This window comes from Mustelus asterias, chromosome 21 (assembly GCF_964213995.1).
Source record: "Mustelus asterias chromosome 21, sMusAst1.hap1.1, whole genome shotgun sequence".
NCBI lineage: Eukaryota > Metazoa > Chordata > Chondrichthyes > Carcharhiniformes > Triakidae > Mustelus > Mustelus asterias.
In genome coordinates, this window is record NC_135821.1 from 5,789,474 (window position 1) to 5,812,431 (window position 22,958).

At 49.5% G+C, this 22,958-nt stretch overlaps 1 protein-coding gene across 1 annotated transcript; it reads left to right on the forward strand.

The window, feature by feature from the left end:
• The first annotated feature begins 133 nt into the window (after positions 1 to 133).
• Positions 134 to 21,045, forward strand: LOC144508891 (achaete-scute homolog 1-like). The gene is made up of 2 exons (XM_078237105.1): positions 134 to 683; positions 20,808 to 21,045. Exon 1 carries the CDS (start codon positions 212 to 214, stop codon positions 677 to 679), a length of 468 nt encoding a protein of 155 aa, XP_078093231.1. The 5' UTR covers positions 134 to 211; the 3' UTR covers positions 680 to 683; positions 20,808 to 21,045.
• Positions 21,046 to 22,958: the final 1,913 nt, after the last annotated feature.

The following is a 22,958-nucleotide window of genomic DNA, read 5'->3' on the forward strand; positions in this document are numbered from 1 at the left end:
GATGACGTGAGTCGTGACTGAGAGATGGAGCGAAAGAGAGCAAGTGAAAGCTGAATGGGATGGGCAGGTTGGGACTGGCTGAGGGGTGGATCTAGTTGACAAACCAGCTCTCTCAGTTCAGGAAGAGCTCGGCTCTGAGGTGGCTGCGTGGCAGATAGCTCTGCTGGGATTCAGCTGCCAGCAGGGTGGCAAACCAGAGGCGCCACAGGGCATGGAGATCCCGCAGGTGCAGCGCGTCGCCCTGGAGGCGGACAGCCGGGGCGGCCGCAAGAGGAGGGCGGGCCCGCCCGTTGGCCTGCGCCCACGCCAGCGGCACTGCCGGTCCCCCAGCGGCCCCCCCGCCACCAGCCTGCGGCGCAACGAGCGAGAGAGGAACCGCGTCCGGTTGGTCAACTTGGGTTTTGCCAACCTGCGGCAGCACGTTCCCCAGTGGGGTCCAGCCAAGAGGACGAGTAAAGTGGACACCCTACGCTCCGCGGTGGAATATATCCGGATGCTGGAGGTCCTACTACAGGAACAGAGCTATGGAGATTCCCAACTGTCCCCCACCTCAACCATGGGGCGAGGATCCATCGCTGACTCCCCGCTCTCTTCCTACTCATCCGAGGACATCTCTCACGACTCCATCTGCTCTGAGCGGGAATTCATGGCCTACAAGGACTGGCTCCGGATCGAGTGAGCAGGTGAGCTCTATCTCAACACCAACCGCGCTCCCTCTCTTGCCATGGTTAGCGATCTATAGCTCTCACTCTAAACGGCTCCAGGGATCAGGAGGCTCAGACCAGGGACTGGCATTGGAGGCAGTCCAGAGCAGGTTCACCAGGTCGATCCCGGGTATGGAGGGATTTTCTTATGAGGAGAGTTGAGTAGGTTTGGGGCCTGGACTCGTTGGAGCTTAGAAGAATGAGAGGTCACCTTATTGAGATGTATCAGTTGGGTGGCACGGTGGCACAATGGTTAGCACTGCTGCCTCACAGCACCAGCGTCCTGGGTTCAATACTGGCCTCGGGTCACTGTCTGTGTGGAATTTGCACGTTCTCCCTGTGTCTGCATGGGTTTCCTCCGGGTGTTCCGGTTTCCTCACACAGTCCAAAAGACGTGCTGGTTAGGGTGCATTGGCCATGCTAAATTCTCCCTCAGTGTTATCCGAACAGGAGTGTGACGACGAAGGGATTTTCAGTTACCTTATTGCAGTGTTAATGTAAGCCTACTCGTGACACTTGGGTGGCACAATGGCACAGTGGGTTAGCACTGCTGCCTCACTGCACCAGGGACCCGGGTTCGATTCCCGGCTTGGGTCACTGTCTGTGTGGAGTTTGCACTTTCTCCCCGTGTCTGCGTGGATTTCCTCCGGGGCCTCTGGTTTCCTCCCACACTCCAAACACGTGCGGGTTAGGTGGGTTGGCCGTGCTAAATTGCCCCTTAGGGTCAGGGGGACCAGCTAGAGTAAATGCATGGTGTCATGGGGATAGGGCCTGGGTGGGATTGTGGTCGGTGCTGGCTCAATGGGCTGAATGGCCTCCTTCTCCACTGCAGGATTCTATCGGATTCTCAGGGGGCTTGACAGGGTAAATGCTGAGAGGTTGTTTCCCCTTGTGGGAGAGTTTGGGACCAGAGGGCATAGTCTCAGACCAAAAGAGAAAACGCTGGAAAATCTCAGCAAGTCTCGCAGCATCTGTAAGGAGAGAAAATGGGCCGAATGGCCTCCTTTTGTACTGTAGAGACTCTATGATTCCCTTTCCTTCCCCCCCACCAAGCACTGCCCCGCGAGTATCAGCCGGAAATCTGAGCTCAAACGTCCCGGGAGTGGGGTCTGAAAACCTTGTGACTCAGAGTGTGAGTCACCGAGAGTCCGCGGACACAGAATTTGGCCTGTGGCTCTCTGCTGGATCAACTGAAGACTGAGATGAGTGAGGAGGTCTTTTGCGATCCTTTGACGCAGGAGTTTTGAAGTCCTCTTCAAGAGTGAGTTGGTGTCGGAGGCTGAGTTTTAACTTGGAGACAATTCGTGGCTAATCGTGACAAATAAATCTCCGAACACCAATTGATCAGAATCATAGAAACCCTACAGTGCAGAAGGAGGCCATTCGGCCCATCGAGTCTGCACCGACCACAACCCCACCCAGGCCCTACCCCCACATATTTTACCCACTAATCCCTCTAACCTACGCATCTCAGGACTCTAAGGGACAATATTTTTTTAACCTGGCCAATCAACCTAACCCGCACATCTTTGGACTGTGGGAGGAAACCGGAGCACCCGGAGAAAACCCACGCAGACACGAGGAGAATGTGCAAACTCCACACAGACAGTGACCCGAGCCGGGAATCGAACCCGGGACCCTGGAGCGGTGAAGCAGCAGTGCTAACGACTGTGCTACCGTGCCGCCCCCAAAATTAGCAACAATTCATCATTCAACTTTTAATTCCAGATTTTAATTGAATTCCAATTTCACCGTGTACGTGGGAGTGGGATTACGAACTCAGGTCCCCAGTGCATTTTGCTTTGACCTGGATTACTAGCTCAGTGACAATGCCACTACACTACTTTGCCCTAAAAGTGAGGAGATCCCCTAGTGTTAATAGGCCGGAGATAAGTTAAAGTTCAAGTTTATTTATGTGTCACAAGTAGACTTACATTAACACTGCAATGAAGTTACTGTGAAAATCCCCTCGTCGCCACTCCGGTGCCTGTTCGGTCTCTTCCGCAGTGTGTGATCCAATGACTTTATGAAATCTGGAATGCAAATCCAGCCATGATTCTGAACAAAATGACTTTTCAGTGGTAGAAATGTCAATTACTAGGGGATAAAAGCTTTGACAAAGGGTCATCTGGACTTGAAACGTCGGCTCTTTTCTCTCCTCACAGATGCTGCCAGACCTGCTGAGATTTTCCAGCATTTTCTCTTTTGGTTTCAATTACTGGGGGATGTGGGTTGAAGGTAAAAGGAGGAAAGTTTAAAGGAGATGTGAGAGGTGAGTATTTTTATACAGTGGGTGGTCAGTGCCTGGCATGAGGAGGTGGTAGAATCAGATACAATAGTGAAGTTTAAAGTTTATTTATTAGTGTCACGAGTAGGCTTACATTAACACTGCAATGACGTTACTGTGAAAATCCCCTAGTCGCCACACTCTGGCGCCTGTTCGGGTACACTGAGGGGAGAATTTAGCACGGCCAATGCACCTAACCAGTATGTCTTTTGGACTGTGGGAGGAAACCGGAGGAAACCCACGCAGACACGGGGAGAATGTGTAGACTCCGCACAGACAGTGACCCAAGCCAGGAATCGAACCCTGGCCCCTGGCACTGTGCCACCGTGCCAACCCATTCAAGGTTTTGTGTTGCTCATCCTGACCCACGCTCCCTGATTGCGATTTCCCTGTTGGGGAACAAACTCTCGTGATTCAGTCCCAGGCCTGAGAGGATGATCGTAACGCAGGGAGAAACTATTTTCTCAGGTGGAATCGGGAACAAAGGGGGTATTGAAATATATCCTCTCTAGCAGCACTGTGGGTGTACCTACATCACAGGGACTGCAGCGTGGGTTTCCTCCGGGTGCTCCGGTTTTCTCCCACAGTCCAAAAGGTGCATTGGCCGTGCTAAATTGCCCCTTAGTGTGCCTGAACAGGCGTCTGAGTGTGGCGACTAGGGGATTTTCACAGTGACTTCATTGCAGTGTTAATGTAAGCCTACTTATGACACTAATAAGGAATAGTATCATAGAACCCTTATAATACAAAAGGAGGCCGTACTGACAACAATCTCACCCAGGCTCTATCCCTGTAACCCCATGCATTCACCCTAGCCAATCCCCCTGACACTAGGGTCAATTTTGCATGGCCAACCCACCTAACCACACATCTTTGGAGTGTGGGAGCAAACCGGAGCACCCAGAGGAAACCGACGCAGACACGGGGAGAATGTGCGAAACTCCACACGGACAGTGACCCAAGGCCAGGAATCGAACCCGGGTCCCTGGCGCTGTGAGGCAGCAGTGCTAACCACTGTGCCACCGTGCCATCCAGTCAAGGCAGCTCACTACCACCTTCTCAAGGGCAATTAGGGATGGACAATGAATGCTGGCCTAGCCAGCGACACCCACGTCCCATGAAAGAATTTGAAAAAACCTCTCCCTCCCTCTCTCTCTCTCTCTATCCCAAAAGGCTGGAGTGTCAGTAGAAAATTTCACAACTGAAAATGGTAGATTTTTATTAAGCGAGTGTTATGGAACCAGGGGCAGATAGAGAGATTAGACATGGGTCACCTGTTATGGTGGAGAATTCACGAGGGTCTAAAGGTCTCCCTGTATACCTTTGGAATATTTACAGGGTTCACTGTTTAACATCTATCGGATGGCAATATCCTGGGAATGTGCTTCCCTAAAACAATTCTCCCCCAGATTAGATAGGCTGGAGTTGTTTCCCTTGGAGCAGAAGAGGGTGAGGGGAGATTTGATCGAGATGTACAAGATTGTGAGTAGGGTGGGGCCTATTTACCCCAGCAGGTTAAAAGGGTGGTGAAAAAGGCATACGGCACACTCGCCTTTATCAATCGGGGTATAGGTTACAAAAGCAGAGAGGTCATGATGGATTAAAGCAAATTACTGGAGATGCTGGAATCTGAAACCAAAAGAGAAAATGCTGGAAAATCTCAGCAGGTCTGTGTTGTGGGAAAACCACCACTCGGAGTCAGATCTAAAGATTCAACACGCAGTTTATCGGACAAAGCTTTGGGAGAAGCACTGGGCTCTCCGCAGTGCACGCAGTCACCTTCGCAACTTTAAAATGGCAGTTGAGCATCTTTTATACATTTTCAAATAATGGACAAGTACGGACATTAGCCGTTAGCGCATCGTTATACACAGAGTAAATACATTTATGCAATTATGCCCCCCGTCAACGACTGATCTCGTTACAAAAACTCATTGTTTTGGCTCTGCTTTATCTCAAGCTAAGGTGCCTCAAGGTCTGATTTATTTCCTGCAGTAATTTAGACACTAACAGGATTTAACTCGTTGTGCAATGTCTGTTCCCAAGTCAGCACATCCTAATGTCTTTTCCCAGAGTCCATTTTCATCATAGAAATCATAGAAACCCCACAGTACAGAAAGAGGCCATTCGGCCCATCGAGTCTGCACCGACCACAATCCCACCCAGACCCTACCCCCATATCCCCTCATATTTTTACCCACTAATCCCTCTAACCTACGCATCTCAGGGCACTAAGGGGCAATTTTTAGCATGGCCAATCAACCTAACACGCACATCTTTGGGCTGTGGGAGAAAACCGGAGCACCCGGAGGAAACCCATGCAGACATGAGGAGAATGTGCAAACTCCACACAGACAGTGACCCAAGCCAGGAATCGAACCCAGGTCCCTGGAGCTGTGAAGCAGCAGTGCTAACCACTGTGCTACCATGCCAGGTAACCATCTTGTATCCTTTAATTTTGAGTTTACTCCAACAATCTGGCAGCATCTGTCAGGAGAGAAAAGAGCTGACGTTTCGAGTCCAGATTACCTTTTGTCAAAGCTTCGACAAAGGGTCATCTGGACTCGAAACGTCAGCTTTTTTCTCTCCTTACAGAGGTCATGTTGGAGTCATGTTGGGCCATGTATAGAAATTTAGTGAGGCCACAGCTGGAGTACTGTGTGCAGTTCTGGTCGCCAAGTTATAGGAAGGACGTGATTGCACTGGAGGGGGTGCAGAGGAGATTCACCAGGATACTGGTGGGCGGCACGGTAGCACAGTGGTTAGCACTGCTGCTTCACAGTTCCAGGGACCTGGGTTCGATTCCCGGCTTGGGTCACTGTCTGTGCAGAGTTTGCACATTCTCCCCATGTGTGCGCGGGTTTCCTCCGGGTGCTCCGGTTTCCTCCCACAGTCCAACGATGTGTGGGCTGGGTTGATTGGCCATTCTAAATTGCCCCTTAGTGTCCCGGGATGCATAGGTTAGAGGGATTAGTGGGTAAATATGTAGGGATATAGGGATAGGGCCTGGGTGGGATTGTGGTTGGTGCAGACCCGATGGGCCGAATGGCCTCTTTCTGCACTGTAGGATTCTATGATGCTGCCTGGGATGGAACATTTAAGTTATGAAGAGAGGTTGGATAGGCTTGGGTTGTTTTCTCTGGAGCAGAGAAGACTGAGGGGCGACCTGATCGAGGTGTACAAGATTATGAGGGACATGGACAGGGTGGATAAGGAGCAGCTGTTCCCCTTAGTTGAAGGGTCAGTCACTAGGGGACACAAATTAAAAGTGAGGGGCAGGAGGTTTAGGGGGGATTTGAGGAAAACCGTTTTACCCAGAGGGTGGTGAGGGTCTGGAATGCGCTGCCTGGGAGGGTGGTGGAGGCGGGATGCCTCACATCCTTTAAAAAGTGCCTGGATGGGCACTTGGCACATCATAACATTCAGGGCTATGGACCAAGGGCTGGCAGATGGGATTAGGTGGCAAGTGATGGCCTTTCATGCGTCGGTGCAGACTCGATGGGCCGAAGGGCCTCTTCTATACTGTAGCATTCTGTGATTCTGAGAAAGGTCAGTGACTGGAGGGGGTTGGGTGGGGGGTGGGGAGGAGGGGGGCACAGATTTAAAATGATCGGTGAAAAGGTTAGAAGGACGATGAGGACATTATTTTTCACCCTGAGGTTGGTCGGGGTCGGGAACTCACTGTCTGAAAAGGTGATAGAGGCAGAAATTCCCAGCTCGTTCAGAAGGTGTCTGGATTTCCACCTCAAGGGGCGGCACGGTGGCACAGCGATTAGCGCTGCTGCCTCACAGCGCCAGGGACCCGGGTTCGATTCCCGGCTTGGGTCATTTGGCCGGCGACGACACAATGGGCCAAATGGCCTCTTTCTGTGCCATGAATGTTCTACGATTCTTCTCTCTACTCTTTATATTGGGACATGAAGTGGGGCAAGGTTGCAGATTTTTGTAATTAAGCACAGCGGGTAGGATTTTACTGCCTTGCTCGAACAGAAGAATGAGGGTGCTGTACATTGATGGAATCTTGCAGTGTTGAAGGTGACCTTTCAGCCCCTCATGCCTATGCTAGCTCTTTGAAGGAGATAGGTTCTTGATTGGTAAGGGGATCAAAGGTTATGGGGAAAAGGCAGGAAAATGGGGTTGAGAAACATATCAACCATGATTGAATGGTGGAGCAGACCCAATGGGCCGATTCTGCTCCTATATGGGATGGCACAGTGGCACAATGGTTCGCTCTGCTGCTTCTCAGCGTCAGGGACCAAGGTTCGATTCCCAGCTTGGGTCAGTGTCTGTGTGGAGTCTGCACGTTCTCCCCATGCCTGTGTGGGTTTCCTCCGGGTGCTCCGGTTTCCTCCCACACTCCAAAGATGTGCGGGTGAGGTGGATTGGCCGTGCTAAATTGCCCCTTAGTGTCAGGGGGACTAGCTAGGGTAAATGCAATGCGGTTATGGGGATAGGGCCTGGGTGGGATTGTGGTCGGGGCAGGCTTGATGGGCCAAATGGCTTCCTTCTGCAGTACAGCACAGGAAACAGGCCCTTTGGCCCTCCACTGTACTGTAGGGATTCTATGATTCTATATCTTATGGTCTATTCCATGTAGCTTGAATAATTTCACCTTTTCCATTTCGCTTTTGCTACCACACTCTGTTGGACAATGTGTGAGCGCCGTGACGTGTTCAGGATGTGGGTTGATATTGAAAGGTTAAAATCCAAGGGCTGTGAGGAACTGGCAACAGGTTCATGGTGGAACACTCATGTCGGGAGTAGCCCTATTCTGAACTCCGCTCTAACCCATTAAGTTTGGATTCTGAAGGTTTGTTTGTGGTTTTGGATCAGTGCCAATCAATTAGAACAAATTCTGTTCTGTGATTTCGAGAAACCACCTCCCAGTTTCCCGATGCCACGTGCAAATAAAAAAGAACAAAGAACAAAGAAAATTACAGCACAGGAACAGGCCCTTCGGCCCTCCAAGCCTGCACCGACCATGCTGCCCGACTGAACTAAAGCCCCCAACCCTTCCGGGATCATATCCCTCTATTCCCAGCCCATTCATGTATTTGTCAAGACGCCCTTTAAAACTCACTATCGTATCTGCTTCCACTACCTCCCCCGGCAGCGAGTTCCAGTCACCCACCATTCTCTGTGTAAAACACTTTCCTCATACGTCTCCTTGAAACCTTGCCCCTCGCACCTTAAACCTGTGCCCCCTAGTAATTGACTCTTCCACCCTGGGAAAAAGCTTCTGACTAGCCACTCTGTCCATGCCGCTCATAATTTTGTAGACTTCTACCAGGTCGCCCCTCAACCTCCGTCGTTCCAGTGAGAACAAACCAAGTTTCTCCAACCTCTCCTCATAGCTAATGCCCTCCATACCAGGCAACATCCTGGTAAATCTTTTCTGTACCCTCTCCAAAGCCTCCACATCCTTCTGGTAGTGTGGCGACCAGAGTTGAACACTATATTCCAAGTGCGGCCTAACTAAGGTTCGATAAAGCTGCAAATATTTCCAACTTTTACACTGACACAACTACCCTTGTGAATGCGTGTCATTGCAAATTGAGAAGCGCAAGTAAGGTAAGCATGCAGGTGCAGCAGGCGGTAAAGGGGCAAATGGTATGTTGGTCTTCATTGCGAGAGGTTTCGAGTACAGGAGCAGGGATGTGTTGCTGCAATTATACAGGGCCTTGGTGAGGCCACACCTGGAGTATTGTGTGTAGTTTTGGTCTCCTTTTCTGAGGAAGGATGTTCTTGCTCTCGAGGGAGTGCAGCGAAGGTTTACCAGGCTGATTCCGGGGATGGCGGGACTGATGTATGAGGAGAGATTGACTAGGTTAGGATTGTTTTCGCTGGAGTTCAGACGAATGAGGGGGGATCTCAAAGAAGAACAAAGAACAAAGAAAATTCCAGCACAGGAACAGGCCCTTTGGCCCTCCAGGCCTGCACCGATCATGCTACACAACTGAACTAAAACCCCCTACCCTTCCGGGCTCCATATCCGTCTATTCCCATCCTATTCATGTATTTGTTCAGACGTCCCTTAAAACTCACCATCGTATCCGCTTCCACTACCTCCCCGGCAGCGAGTTCCAGGCACCCACCACCCTCTGTGTAAAATACTTGCCTCGTACATCTCCTTTAAACCTTGCCCCTCACACCTTAAACCTATGCCCCCTAGTAATTGACTCTTCCACCCTGGGAAAAAGCTTCTGACTATCCAGTCTGTCCATGTCCCTCATAATCTTGTAGACTTCTATCAGGTCTCCCCTCAACCTCCGTCGTTCCAGTGAGAACAAACCAAGTTTCTCCAACCTCTCCTCATAGCTAATGCCCTCCATACCAGACAACATCCTGGTAAATCTTTTCTGTAACCTCTCCAAAGCCTTCACATCCTTCTGGTAGTGCAGCGACCAGAATTGAACACTATATTCCAAGTGCGGCCTAACTAAGGTTTTATAAAGCTGCAATATGACTTGCCAATTTTTAAACTCAATGCCCCGGCTGATGAAGACAAGCGTGCCGTATACCTCTTGACTACCTTCTCCACCTGCATTGCCACTTTCACTGGCCTGTGTACCTGTACACTCAGATCCCTCTGCCTATCAATACTCTTAAGGGTTCTGCCATTTACTGTATATTTCCTATCTGTACATCTTTGGACACTAAGGGTTAATTTACCATGGCCAATCCACCTAACCTACACACCTTTGGAGTGTGGGAGGAAACTGGAGCACGTGGAGGAAACCCATGCAGACATGGGGAGAACGTGCAAACTCCACACAGACAAGGCCAGAATTGAACCCAGGTCCCTGATGCTGTGAGGCAGCGGTGCTAACCACTGAGTCAAATTCAGTCAGTAAAATCTGGAATTGAAAGCCAGTCTAGTCCACTGTGTGGCACGGTGGCACAGTGGTTAGCACTGCTGCCTCACAGCACCAGGAACCCGGGTTCGATTCCTGGCCTTGGGTCACTGTCTGTGTGGAGTTTGCACGTTCTCCCCGTGTCTGCGTGGGTTTCCTCCGGGTGCTCTGGTTTCCTCCCACACTCCAAAGATTTTATTTATTGTTGTCACGTGTATTAACATACAGTGAAAAGTATTGTTTTTTGCGCACTATACAGACAAAGCATACCGTTCATAGAGAAGGAAAGAAGAGAGTGCAGAATGTAGTGTTACAGTCATGGCTAGGTTGTAGAGAAAGATCAACTTAATGCGAGGTAGATAGAATAAAGTTTTAGAAGCATAGAACGAGAGTAAAAGATAGAATTGGAAGGCATGCTGGGCACAGCTTGCAAGAAGTCGCCTCACTCCGCCGCCATTTTGCTTCATCATGTGTGTTCGGGGAATTGGCTATGCTAAATTACCCCTTAGTATCATGGGTAAGTACATGGAGTTATGGGAATAGGGCTTGGGTGGGATTGTAGTCGGTGCAGGCTCGATGGGCCGAATGGCCTCCTTCTGCACTGTAGGGATTCTATGATTCTATGATCGTGAAACTATTGATTATTGTAAAAACCCATCTGCTTCACTGATGTCCTTTAGGGAAGGAAATCTGCCGTCTTTGCCCGGTTTGGCCTACCTGTGACTCCAGAGCCACAGCAATGGGGTTGACTCTTAATTTCTCCCTGAAAAGGCTGAGCAAGCAATGCAGAAATGTGGAAACAAAGAAAGTAGGAGCAGGAGTAGGCCCTTCGAGTGTGCTCCACCCTTCAATATGATCATGACTGATGAGTGTCACACTCCCGTATTCCCCCTTACCCCATTAGAGTCTAAAAATCTATTTCCTTCTGAAATATATTCAGTGACTTGTGCTCCACAGCCTTCTGTGGTAGAGAATTCCAGCCTCTGAGTGAAGACATCTCATCTCAATCCTAAATGGCCTACCCCATATCCTGAGACCCTTTATTCTGGACCCTCCCAGCCAGAGGAAACAACATCCCTGCATCCAGTCTGTCCAGCCCTGTCAGAATTTTGTATGTTTCGATCAGATCCCCCTTCTCATTCTTCCAAATTCCAGTGAATACAGGCCCAGTCGACCCAATCTCTCCTCATACGACAATCCTGCCATCCCAGGAAACAGTCCGGTAAACCTTTGCTGCGGTCCCTCAATGGCAAGTATATCTTTTCTTAGGTAAGGAGACCAAAACTGCCCACAACACTCAAAGTGTTGAGGCCCCGTACAACTGCAGTAAGATATCCTAACTCCTGTCAAGGGAAGTTATTTCTGTCTTTCTCTGTGAAGACAAAACTAAAGTAGTTGTTTAATTTGTTCTGCCATTGCTTTGTTGTCTATTATAAATTCTTCCGTTTTTGACTGTTCGGGAACTACATTTGGCGTCACCAATCTTTTTCATTATAAAGTTTTTTTAAAGTTTATTTATTAGCCACAAGTAAGGCTTACATTAACACTGCAGTGAAGTTACTTTGAAATTCCCCTAGTTGCCACACTCCGGCGCCTGTTCGGGTCAATGCACCCTAACCGCCATGTCTTTCAGACTGTGGGTGGAAACCGGAGCACCCGGAGGAAACCCAAGCAGACACGGGGGGAACATGCAAACTCCACACAGACAGTGACCCAAGGCCGGGAATTGAACCCGGGTCCCTGGCGCTGTGAGGCAGCAGTGCTAACCCACTGTGCCACCGTGCCGCCCCCCCAGTACTTAAAGAACTCAAGTTCTCAAAGTTTGACGTACGTATAGAAGCTCTTACTTGCAAGGTTACTCTCATACTCTATTTTTCCCCCCCTCTTAATCAACCTCTTGGTCCTCTCGTTGAATTCGGAACTGTTCCCAATCCTTAGGGCTTGCTACTTTTTATAGCAACTTTATGCGACTCCTCTTTTGATCTGATACTATCCTTGATTCCTTTTGTTAACCCGCGTTGGACCACTTTTCTTGTTGTGTTTTTGTACCAGAAAGGAATGTATAAGTGTGGCAACATATGCATTTGTTCCTTAAATATCAACCATCGCCTATCCATCGCCTACCCCCACGGAGTTGGGGGTAGTGTGTTAAAGTGGATTGGGGACTGGCTATCCGACAGGAAGCAAAGAGTCGGAATAAATGGGTGTTTTTCGGGTTGGAGGAAGGTAACTAGTGGCGTGCCGCAGGGATCGGTACTCGGGCCGCAACTATTTACCATTTATATAGATGATCTGGAGGAGGGGACGGAGTGTAGGGTAACGAAGTTTGCAGACGACACAAAGATAAGTGGAAAAGTGAATCATGCGGAGGACGGAGAAGATCTGCAGAGAGATTTGGACAGGCTGAGTGAGTGGGCGAGGATATGGCAAATGGAGTATAACGTTGATAAATGCGAGGTTATACACTTTGGAGGAAATAATAACAAATGGGATTACTATCTCAATGGAAACAAATTAAAACATGCTACCGTGCAAAGGGACCTGGGGGTCCTTGTGCATGAGACGCAAAAGCCCAGTCTGCAGGTACAACAGGTGATCAAGAAGGCAAATGGGATGTTGGCCTATATCGCGAGGGGGATAGAATATAAAAGCAGGGATGTCTTGATGCACCTGTACAGGGCATTGGTGAGGCCGCAGCTGGAATACTGTGTGCAGTATTGGTCCCCTTATATGAGGAAGGATATATTGGCATTGGAGAGAGTGCAGAGAAGGTTCACCAGGTTGATACCGGAGATGAGGGGTTTGGATTATGAGGAGAGGCTGAGGAGATTGGGTTTGTACTCGTTGGAGTTTAGAAGGATGAGGGGGGATCTTATGGAGACTTATAAGATAATGCGGGGGCTGGATAGGGTGGAGGCGGAGAGATTCTTTCCACTTAGTAAGGAAGTTAAAACTAGAGGACACAGCCTCAAAATAAAGGGGGGTCGGTTTAAGACAGAGTTGAGGAGGAACTTCTTCTCCCAGAGGGTGGTGAATCTCTGGAATTCTCTGCCCACTGAGGTGGTGGAGGCTACCTCGCTGAATATGTTTAAATCACGGATAGATGGATTCCTGATCGGTAAGGGAATTAAGGGTTATGGGGATCAGGCGGGTAAGTGGTACTGATCCACGTCAGATCAGCCATGATCTTATTGAATGGCGGGGCAGGCTCGAGGGGCTAGATGGCCTACTCCTGCTCCTATTTCTTATGTTCTTATGTTCTTATGTTAAGGTTCAAGTTAAACTCCAAAGTGTTTTATAAAGCCCGTCTGAATCAAAAGTTTTGCATCTTGAATGTGGCTAGGGTAAGCATGAGATGTTTCACTTCAGGTATGATTCAAATGACCCACTAGGGAGCCTTTATCAAACAAAATTTAATTAAGAATACAGTTAACACGTATAGTAAGAAAATGAACAAGAACGTTTATCAATTACAAACAAGAAACAAACAATCATGATAATGTATAACTCTTAATGAATATTTATAAGCTGTCCCACTCAAAACCAAAGCCTCCCATAGATAAAAGACCCTTTTCACAGGTTTAAAACATCACAGACTAATGCTCACGTGATACTGGGCTCGAGGCCCTTAGTTGAATTCTGCAGCCAAATGCTGTTGAGACTCAGAACAGTTTGGAGCCAAGACAGCTTCCCAAAACATCAGAGAGACTCTGGTCCAGCCCCCAACAACAGCAGATTCTCCCCCTTTTGGAAAATAAGTTCATGTTCTCAGTTAAACAACAGAATTTTAAAAACAACAGGGAGAGAGGGAAAACATTTCTTTTTAGCTTGCTGTATCTTCTAAAACTCAACTGCAGCTCAGAACTGAACATAAAGCTTTAAGCTCGTTGGAAAAACGGTCCAAAAACAAATGACTGTCCTTCTAACAACGCAGGGTCGTAAAACTAATCCCAGAGTAAACACAAACAACCCCATTTAAACCACTTAAGTAGCAATAAAAGGACTCATTCTAGTCAGCCCGGCAACAATAATGACATCACTGAAGCTGTGAGCTGCAGAGATCATGATTTTAAAAAAAATCTCTCAAAGGTACATTAACATCACACCAAACCACCGCCGCACCTTTTATTGAAGTTCCCAATCTGTCTTCGCGAACTCACGCCTCACACCTTCCTAGTATCTCCTTTGTTTAGGCGTAGGACCGTAGCTTCAGATTGGACTTTTGCACTTTCCATCCTAATGAAGAATTCTATTATGTTATGGTCACTATTTCCTAAAGGACCCTGCACAACAAGATTATTAGTTAACTTCTTCTCATTGCATAATACAAATTTAGAAGAGCATGTTCCCTAACTGATTCCTTGACAAAGTGGTCTATTAAAAAATCTGAGGAAGGATGTCCTTGCTGTAGAGGGAGTGCAGCGAAGGTTTACCAGGCTGATTCCTGGGATGGCAGGTCTGTCATATGAGGAGAGACTAAGTCGGTTAGGATTATATTTGCTGGAGTTTAGAAGAGTGAGAGGGGATCTCATAGAAACTTCAAATTCTAACAGGGTTAGACAGGGTAGATTCAGAAAGAATGGTCCCAAAGGAATCCAGAACTAGGGGGTCATGGTTTGAGGATAAGGGGTAAACCTTTTAGGAGTGAGGTGAGGAGAAATTTCTTCACCCAGAGGGTGGTGAATGTGTGGAATTTACTACCACAGAAAGTGGATGAGGCCAAAACATTGTGTGATTTCAAGAAGAAATTAGATATTGCTCTTGGGGCTAAAGGGATCACGGGATATGGGGGGAAGGGGGAGATCAGGATATTGAATTTGATGATCAGACATGGGGTAGATGATAGAGTCATAGAGGTTTACAGCATGGAAACAGGCCCTTTGGCCCAACTTGTCCATTCCACCCAGCTTTTACTACTAACTTTGGGCGGCACGGTGGCACAGTGGTTAGCACTGCTGCTTCACGACGTCAGGGACCTGGGCTCAATTCCCGGCTTGGGTCACTGTCTGTGCGGAGTCTGCACATTCCCTCCATGTCTGCGTGGGTTTCCTCCAGGTGCTCCAGTTTCCTCCCACAGTTCAAAGATGTGCGGGTTAGGTGGATTGGCCGTGCTAAATTCACCCTCAGTTTACCCGAACAGGTGCCAGTGTGTGGTGACTGGGGGATTTTCACGGTAACTTCATTGCAGTGTGAATGTAAGCCTACTTGTGATTAATAAATCGACTTTGAAATTTGGAAACTTTAAGCTAGTCCCATATTTGGCCCATATCCCTCTACACAATACAGCAGGATATAGATAGGCTGGAAAATTGGGCAGAGAAATGGCAGATGGAATTTAATCCGGATAAATGCGAAGTGATGCATTTTGGAAGAACTAATGTATGGGGGAGTTATACAATAAATGGCAGAGCCATCAAGAGTATAGAAACACAGAGGGACCTAGGTGTGCAAGTCCACAAATCCTTGAAGTTGGCAGCACAGGTGGAGAAGGTGGTGAAGAAGGCATATGGTATGTGATGCGCGATTGATTCACACGGGAGGCTAGGACGTACCCGGGAATAAAGGCTTTTATTCACAACAAGATTGGAGCACACTACTTAACAAGATTATCCCAGACTAAGGGCTACTAGGAAGCCGCAGTGACCTTTATACTCCTGTAAGAAGGCGGAGCCGAACGGAGTGTACCACATAAACAATGATAACAGGTGGAACACCCAAACCCTAACCCCAACAGTAACCAGAGTAACATATGTACAAGTACCCATAGTGGTAACCATCTATGGTTCACCACACTCACCCCTCCTTTAAAAACAAAGGCCGGTGGGGTAAGGAGACAATATGAACTGTCCATATGTTCACAAGTTCAGCCGTATCGGAGGTCCGCACCGTCTCTGCGACCTCCGCAGCACTGGCTCCAGTGCCGGTTCTGGTGACCGTGGTGACGACCCTCTCTCCGAGGTGGTGTCCACTGACTCCTCCAGTTCCTCACACGCCTGTCGACCTCGAGGTGGCGACAATCTCCTGGACTCAGGCAAGCTGTACACGGGAGTAAGAGGATTAAGTTGAGGTCCCGATGCTGCCCGCGCCGTGTCAGGAGGGGAGAGAATGGGCAAAGGAATCCTAACCAGGGGTGCGGGAGTGACGGGGGTTTCCAGGTCCCCTGCAGGCGCCAGATCTCTGATAGAGACTGTGTCCTCTCGCCCGTCAGGATATGCCACATAGGCATATTGAGGGTTGGCGTGGAGGAGATGGACCTGTTCAACCAAAGGGTCGGACTTGTGGGTCCTTACATGCCGCCGCAGGAGGACAGGTCCTGAGTACGTCAACCAAGACGGCAGTGAGGTCCCAGAGGAAGACTTCCTAGGGAAGGTAAACATCCGCTCATGTGGGGTAGCGTTGGTTGCCGTACACAGGAGGGACCGGATTGAATGGAGCGCATCAGAAAGTACCTCTTGCCAATGGGTGACTGGAAGACCCCTAGACCTTAGCGCCAGTAAAACAGCCTTCCAGACTGTAGCGTTTTCTCTCTTGACCTGTCCGTTACCCCTGGGGTTGTAACTCGTAGTCCTACTTGAGGCAATTCCCTTAGAGAGCAGGTATTGCCTCAAGTCGTCGCTCATAAACGACGAACCCCTATCACTGTGAATATAACTGGGGTAGCCGAACAGGGTAAAAAGACTCCGCAGGGCTTTGATGACCGTGGCAGAGGACATGTCAGAACAGGGGATGGCAAAGGGGAATCGGGAGTATTCGTCAACCACGTTGAGGAAATACACATTCTGATCTGTCGAAGGAAGGGGCCCCTTGAAGTCGACACTCAGTCGTTCAAAAGGGCGAGTGGCCTTAATGAGGTGTGCCCTGTCAGGCCGGTAGAAGTGCGGCTTGCACTCTGCACAAACCTGGCAGCTTCGAGTTATCGACCTGACATCCTCTATGGAGTAGGGCAGATTCCGAGCCTTTACAAAATGGAAAAACCGAGTGATCCCCGGATGGCAGAGATCATTGTGGAGGGCCTGTAACCGGTCCTCCTGCACACTGGCACATGTTCCACGCGACAGGGCATCTGAGGGCTCATTGAGCTTCCCCGGACGGTACATGATATCATAGTTGTAGGTGGAGAGTTCGATTCTCCACCTCAAGATTTTATCATTCTTAATTTTTCCCTTTAACGTGTTGTTGAACATGAAGGCCATGGACCGCTGGTCCGTGAGCAGGGTAAATCGTTTTCCAGCCAAATAATGGCGCCAATGCCGTACGGCCTCCACAATGGCCTGAGCCTCTTTCTCCACAGAGGAGTGCCGAATTTCAGGGCCTTGGAGGGTGCGAGAGAAAAAGGCGACGGGCCTGCCCGCCTGGTTAAGTGTGGCGGCCAGGGCGAAATCAGATGCATCACTCTCCACTTGAAAAGGGATGGACTCATCAACAGCGTGCATCGTGGCTTTCGCGATGTCAGCTTTTATCCCTGCAAAGGCTAGGCGAGCCTCTGCTGTCAGGGGAAAAGAGGTAGATTTTATGAGCGGACGGTCTTTGTCCGCGTAATTGGGGACCCACTGTGCATAGTACGAGAAGAAGCCTAAACATCTTCTCAGTGCTTTGATGCTGGTGGGTAGGGGAAGTTCAAGGAGGGGACGCATACGGTCTGGATCGGGGCCGATGACCCCGTTTTCCACCATGTATCCGAGGATTGCTAGGCGGTGCTTGCTAAATACGCACTTCTCCTTGTTATAGGTCAGGTTCAGGAGAGACGCAGTGCGTAAAAACTTCTGGAGGTTTGCGTTGTGGTCCTGCTGGTCATGGCCGCAGATAGTGACGTTGTCCAGGTACGGGAAGGTAGCCCGTAGCCCGTTTTGGTCCACCATTCGGTCCATCTCACGCTGGAAGACCGAGACCCCATTCGAGACGCCGAAAGGGACTCTTAAAAAGTGGTAGAGACGGCCATCCGCCTCAAAGGCCGTGTATTTGCGGTCCTCTGGGCGAATGGGGAGCTGGTGGTAGGCTGACTTCAAGTCGATGGTGGAGAACACCTGGTACTGCGCAATCTGGTTGACCATGTCAGATATGCGCGGGAGAGGGTACGCGTCCAGCTGCGTGTACCTATTAATGGTCTGACTATAGTCTATGACCATCCGGGGCTTGTCTCCAGTCTTAACCACCACGACTTGTGCTCTCCATGGGCTAGTGCTAGGTTGAATGACCCCTTCCCTGAGGTGCCGCTGAACTTCAGATCGAATAAAGATCCGATCCTCAGCCCTGTAATGCCTGCTCTTAGTCGCGATGGGCTTGCAGCCTGGCACGAGATTTTCGAATAGGGAAGGCGGGGTAATTTTGAGTGTTGAGAGGCCGCATGTGGAGCGCACTGGACAATTTGGAGGCTGCTGTTCTCCCACTGAAAGTGGAGGGAGTGGCCCATCGTACTGCAGGGTCACACTCTTCAGGTGGACCATAAAGTCTAGCCCCAGGAGTATCGGAGCGCAAAGGTGCGGTAACACGAGGAGCCTGAAGTTCTCGTAGACTGTGTCCCGCACCGTTAAGGTTACCACACAGCTCCCAAGAACGAGGACCTCGGGACCTCGACGCCATGGAGATTGTCTGCCTGACAGTTTGCACACGGAGAGCGCACCATTTTACTGTATCCGGGTGGATGAAGCTCTCCGTGCTCCCGCTGTCAAACAGGCAATGCGCCAGGCGCCCGTTTACCTTTATGTCCATCATGGACTTGTCGAGTCTGTGAGGCTTGGCCTGGTCCAGGATGATTGACGCCACTGTTGGATCCCGAGCATAACTGCAGGCAGCTGAGATAGCCGACGACGAGGACCCCTGCTGGTCTTCTGCGGCCAGTGTCGACCAAAGTGGCAGCGCCCATGAATCGCACGTGGTCGATGATGTTGAAAACGGCGGCACCCGCAGGTCGCACGTGGCTTGCGTCGTCATCATAGGAAATGGCGGCGCTCGTGGATCGCACGTGGCTGAAGACATCGATGAGGCCGGAGACGAGGAGATGGATCCTGGGGAGTCACACGCAGCACTGCTGGGCTTGGAAGGGGTCTTTGCTCGGCGCACTTTTGCATAGTGCCCTTTCTTCCCACAGGCGGAGCAAAACACCGTCCTGGCCGGACATCTCTGGCGAGGATGCTTCGCCAATCCACAGAAATAGCACCGTGGGCCTCCAGGAGCTGCCGCAGCCGTCAGGTCTGAAGTTGGGAGCATTATCGCGCAGTTCCGAGGAGCCGCCGAGTACAGTTGAGGCGGTGGCTGTGCTTGCCACGCTGTTCCCACGTGGTCAGTGGGGTAGGTTTCGAGACTTCTGGAGGCCGTTTCCATTGCATCGGCCAATTCTACCATCTTAGCCAGGTCCAGGTTACCCTGCTCTAGCAGCCGCAGGCGAATATAGGATGAGCCGATTCCCGCCACGAACGCGTCCCGAATAAGATCGTTGGTGTATTGAGTAGCCGACACCTCCTTGCAGTTGCAGGCTCTGGCTAGCTGTTGAAGTTCGCGCAGGTACTGTCCCGTAGTTTTGCCGGGCTGCCGCCGTCGAGTGGCTAATAGGTGACGAGCATGAATTTCGTTTGGCTGTTTATTGTACAGCTTCTTGAGTAATTCGATGGCATCTTTGTAATTTTGGGAATCGCAAATTGTTGCATACACAGTGTCGCTCACCCTGGCGTGGAGGACCCGCAATCTGTCGGCGTCGGACTGGACTGCTGTCGAGGCCTCAACGTAATCCTCGAAGCACTTCAACCAATGGTCGAAAGTATTCGACGCCCCAGCGGCACGCGGATCCAAGGTTAGCCGATCGGGCTTCAACATCTGCTCCATTTTTTTTTTCCGAATAAAATTTTCAGTATTTTGTTGTGAATAAAATTGATGCGTGATTGATTCACACGGGAGGCTAGGACGTACCCGGGAATAAAGGCTTTTATTCACTACAAGATTGGAGCACACCACTTAACAAGATTATCCCAGACTAAGGGTTACTAGGAAGTAGCAGTGACCTTTATACTCCTGTAAGAAGGCGGAGCCGAATGGAGTGTACCACATAAACAATAATAACAGGTGGAACACCCAAACCCTAACCCCAACTGTAACAAGAGTAACATATGTACAAGTACTCATAGTGGTAACCATCTATGGTTCACCACAGTATGCTTGCCTTTATAGGATGGGGTATAGAGTATAAAAGCTGGAGTCTGATGATGCAGCTGTATAGAACGTTGGTTAGGCCACATTTGGAATACTGCGTCCAGTTCTGGTCGCTGCACTACCAGAAGGACGTGGAGGCTTTAGAGAGAATGCAGAGAAGGTTTACCAGGATGTTGCCTGGTATGGAGGGTCTTAGCTATGAGGAGCGATTGGGTAAGCTGGGCTTGTTCTCCCTGGAAAGACGGAGAATGAGGGGAGACCTAATAGAGGTGTACAAAATTATGAAGGGTATAGATAGGGTGAACATTGGGAAGCTTTTTCCCAGGTCGGAGATGATGATCACGAGGGGTCACGGGCTCAAGGTGAGAGGGCCGAGGTATAATTAAGATATCAGAGGGACGTTTTTTACACAGAGGGTGGTGGGGGCCTGGAATGCGCTGCCAAGTAGGTTGGTGGAGGCAGACACGCTGGCATCGTTTAAGACTTACCTGGATAGTCACATGAGCAGTCTGGGAATGGAGGGATACAAACGAATGGTCTAGTTGGACCAAGGAGCGGCACAGGCTTGGAGGGCCAAGGGGCCTGTTTCCTGTGCTGTACTGTTCTTTGTTCTTTGTTCTTTGAACACCCATCTTACCCATGTAACTGTCTAAAATCTTTTTGAAAGACAAAATTGTACCCGCCTCTACTACTGCCTCTGGCAGCTCGTTCCAGACGCTCACCACCCTCTGTGTGAAAAAAATTGCCCCTCTGGACCCTTTCGTAAGGAGAAAAAGAGCAAAGAGACCAAACTAATTTCATGTCTTTTTCTATTTACAGGAGCGGTGTGCTATTTGATCCGAAGATTCCTTAAACGGGAGTGTCCCTGTTTTCTGCCCATTCCATTTTGCTGATAACATTCTCCTTTACACAGGGACTATGGCCTAAGAGAAAGGGGGTTTAATATCTCAAATGGCTTCTATCTTGGAGCTGTGACTGTTGTCGTTAGCCTTTCCAAAGCTTCCAGCTTCCATTGGGTTTATTTATGTTATACATACTGGAAATGTATAAATTTTGTTTAGGATAAGTTGGTGGGCCCGGGTAATAAATCTCTTCCTCGTAAACAGGAATGGAGGACAACTTGGGGAGATGGTGGGTTTGGGATAATGTTGCTGGACTGGTAATCCAGAGGCCCCTCTCCAAGGCTAATTCTTTGGGAGACACGGGTTCAAATCCCACCAGGGCAGCTGGTGGGGAATTTAAATTCAATTAATAAAGCTGGAATTGAAAACTAGTCTCAGTAACGGTGACCATGAAACTATCATCGATTGTTGGAAAAATCTATCTGGTTCATTCACGTACTTTAGGGAAGGAAATCTGCCGTCCTTACCCGGTCTGGCCTACATGTGACTCCAGAGCCACAGCAATGTGGTTGTGATACTGGATTTGTTGGTCCACAGACCTGGGCAAACAAGTTTTTAAAAAATTCATTCGTGGGACGTGGGCAGCGCCGGCTGGCCAGCATTTAGGCCAGGGTGGCACAGTGGCACAGTGGTTGGCACTGCTGTCTCACAGCGCCAGGGATCCTAGTTCAATTCCCGCCTCGGGTCACTGTCTGTGTGGAGTTTGCACGTTCTCCCCGCGTCTGCGTGGGTTTCCTCCGGGTGCTCCGGTTTCCTCCCACGGTTCAAAGATGTGCGGGTTAGGTGGATTGGCCATGCTAAATTGACCCTAATGTCAGGGGGACTAGCAGGGTAAACATGTGAGGTTATGGGGATAGGGCCTGGGTGGGATTGTGGTCGGTGCAGACTCGATGGGCCAAATGGCCTCCTTCTGCACTGTGGGGATTCTATGATTCTATGATTTATTGCTGGATAAAAGCAAATTACTGCGGATGCTGGAATCTGAAACCAATTTCAGCTTCTCTGCCGTTTGGCCATTCGCACCCTTTATTTCTCTCTATGGGCTGCCATTAGCAGCCTTTCCCCTGGTTTCTGTGGCTACGACTCATCTTTCATTCCCTCCCCCTGCAGTATAAATATCTCCCACTTTCTGTGCCTTTTAGCTTTGACAAAGGGTCATTTGGACTTGAAACATCAGCTCTTTTCTCTCCTTACAGATGCTGCCAGACCTGCTGAGATTTTCCTGCATTTTCTCTTTTGGTTTAAGTATTTATTGCCCATCCCTAGTTGCTCTTGGAGGGCAGTTGAGAGTCAACCACATTGCGGTGGCTCTGGAATCATGTAGGCCAGGCTGGGTAAGGATGGCAGATTTCCTTCCCTAAAGGACATTGGTGAACCATTAGGTGAGTCATGGACGATGAGTTCAAGTCTCATGGAATTTGAATCGTGCTTTAAAAAATCTGGAAATAAGACATAATCGTCAACGTTTTTGTCAGAGGCCAACTGGTTCACATTTTTATTTCCCGTTAAGGAGGGAAATCTTTGCCTCTCTGGGCTTATGTGACTCCAGCCCCGCGGCTAATTGACTGACCCCTAACTCCCCTTGGAAATGGTCTCGTGGGTCACTCCCCTTACCACCACACGCTTCCCAGGGCAACTCCGGGATTGTCCTGCCCACGCCCTGAGAGTGAGTCACAAAAATAAATGCATATATCCTTGCGGCTGGGCCACAGAGCTCGGAGCCGCCAGGGAATGTGGGTAAGGGGCCGCATTGCCAAGTGCCCCCGAGGATAATGGGCAAGGCTGGGTGTGAAGATGGGGCGTTGGGGTCGGAACCCTGTGGCAGTGATGTACATCGGATTGTCTTCAGCTTCCTGTTTAGTGTAAAAATGTAAAATGAAACAGTAAAGATGTTTTTATACCAAAGGAAAAAAACGTTTAATCTGCGTGTTAATGTGTGTGTGTCAGTATGCCACTGTGTGTGTGTGTGTGTGTGTGTGTGTGTCAGTATGCCACTGTGTGTGTGTGTGTGTGTTAGTGTATGTGTGTGAAAAATGGCAGATGGAGTTTAACCCTGATAAATGTGAGG

Excerpts from the sequence above, each read along its gene's own strand:
- LOC144508891 (XM_078237105.1), top strand. The coding sequence starts at position 212 with ATGGAGATCCCGCAGGTGCAGCGCGTCGCCCTGGAGGCGGACAGCCGG.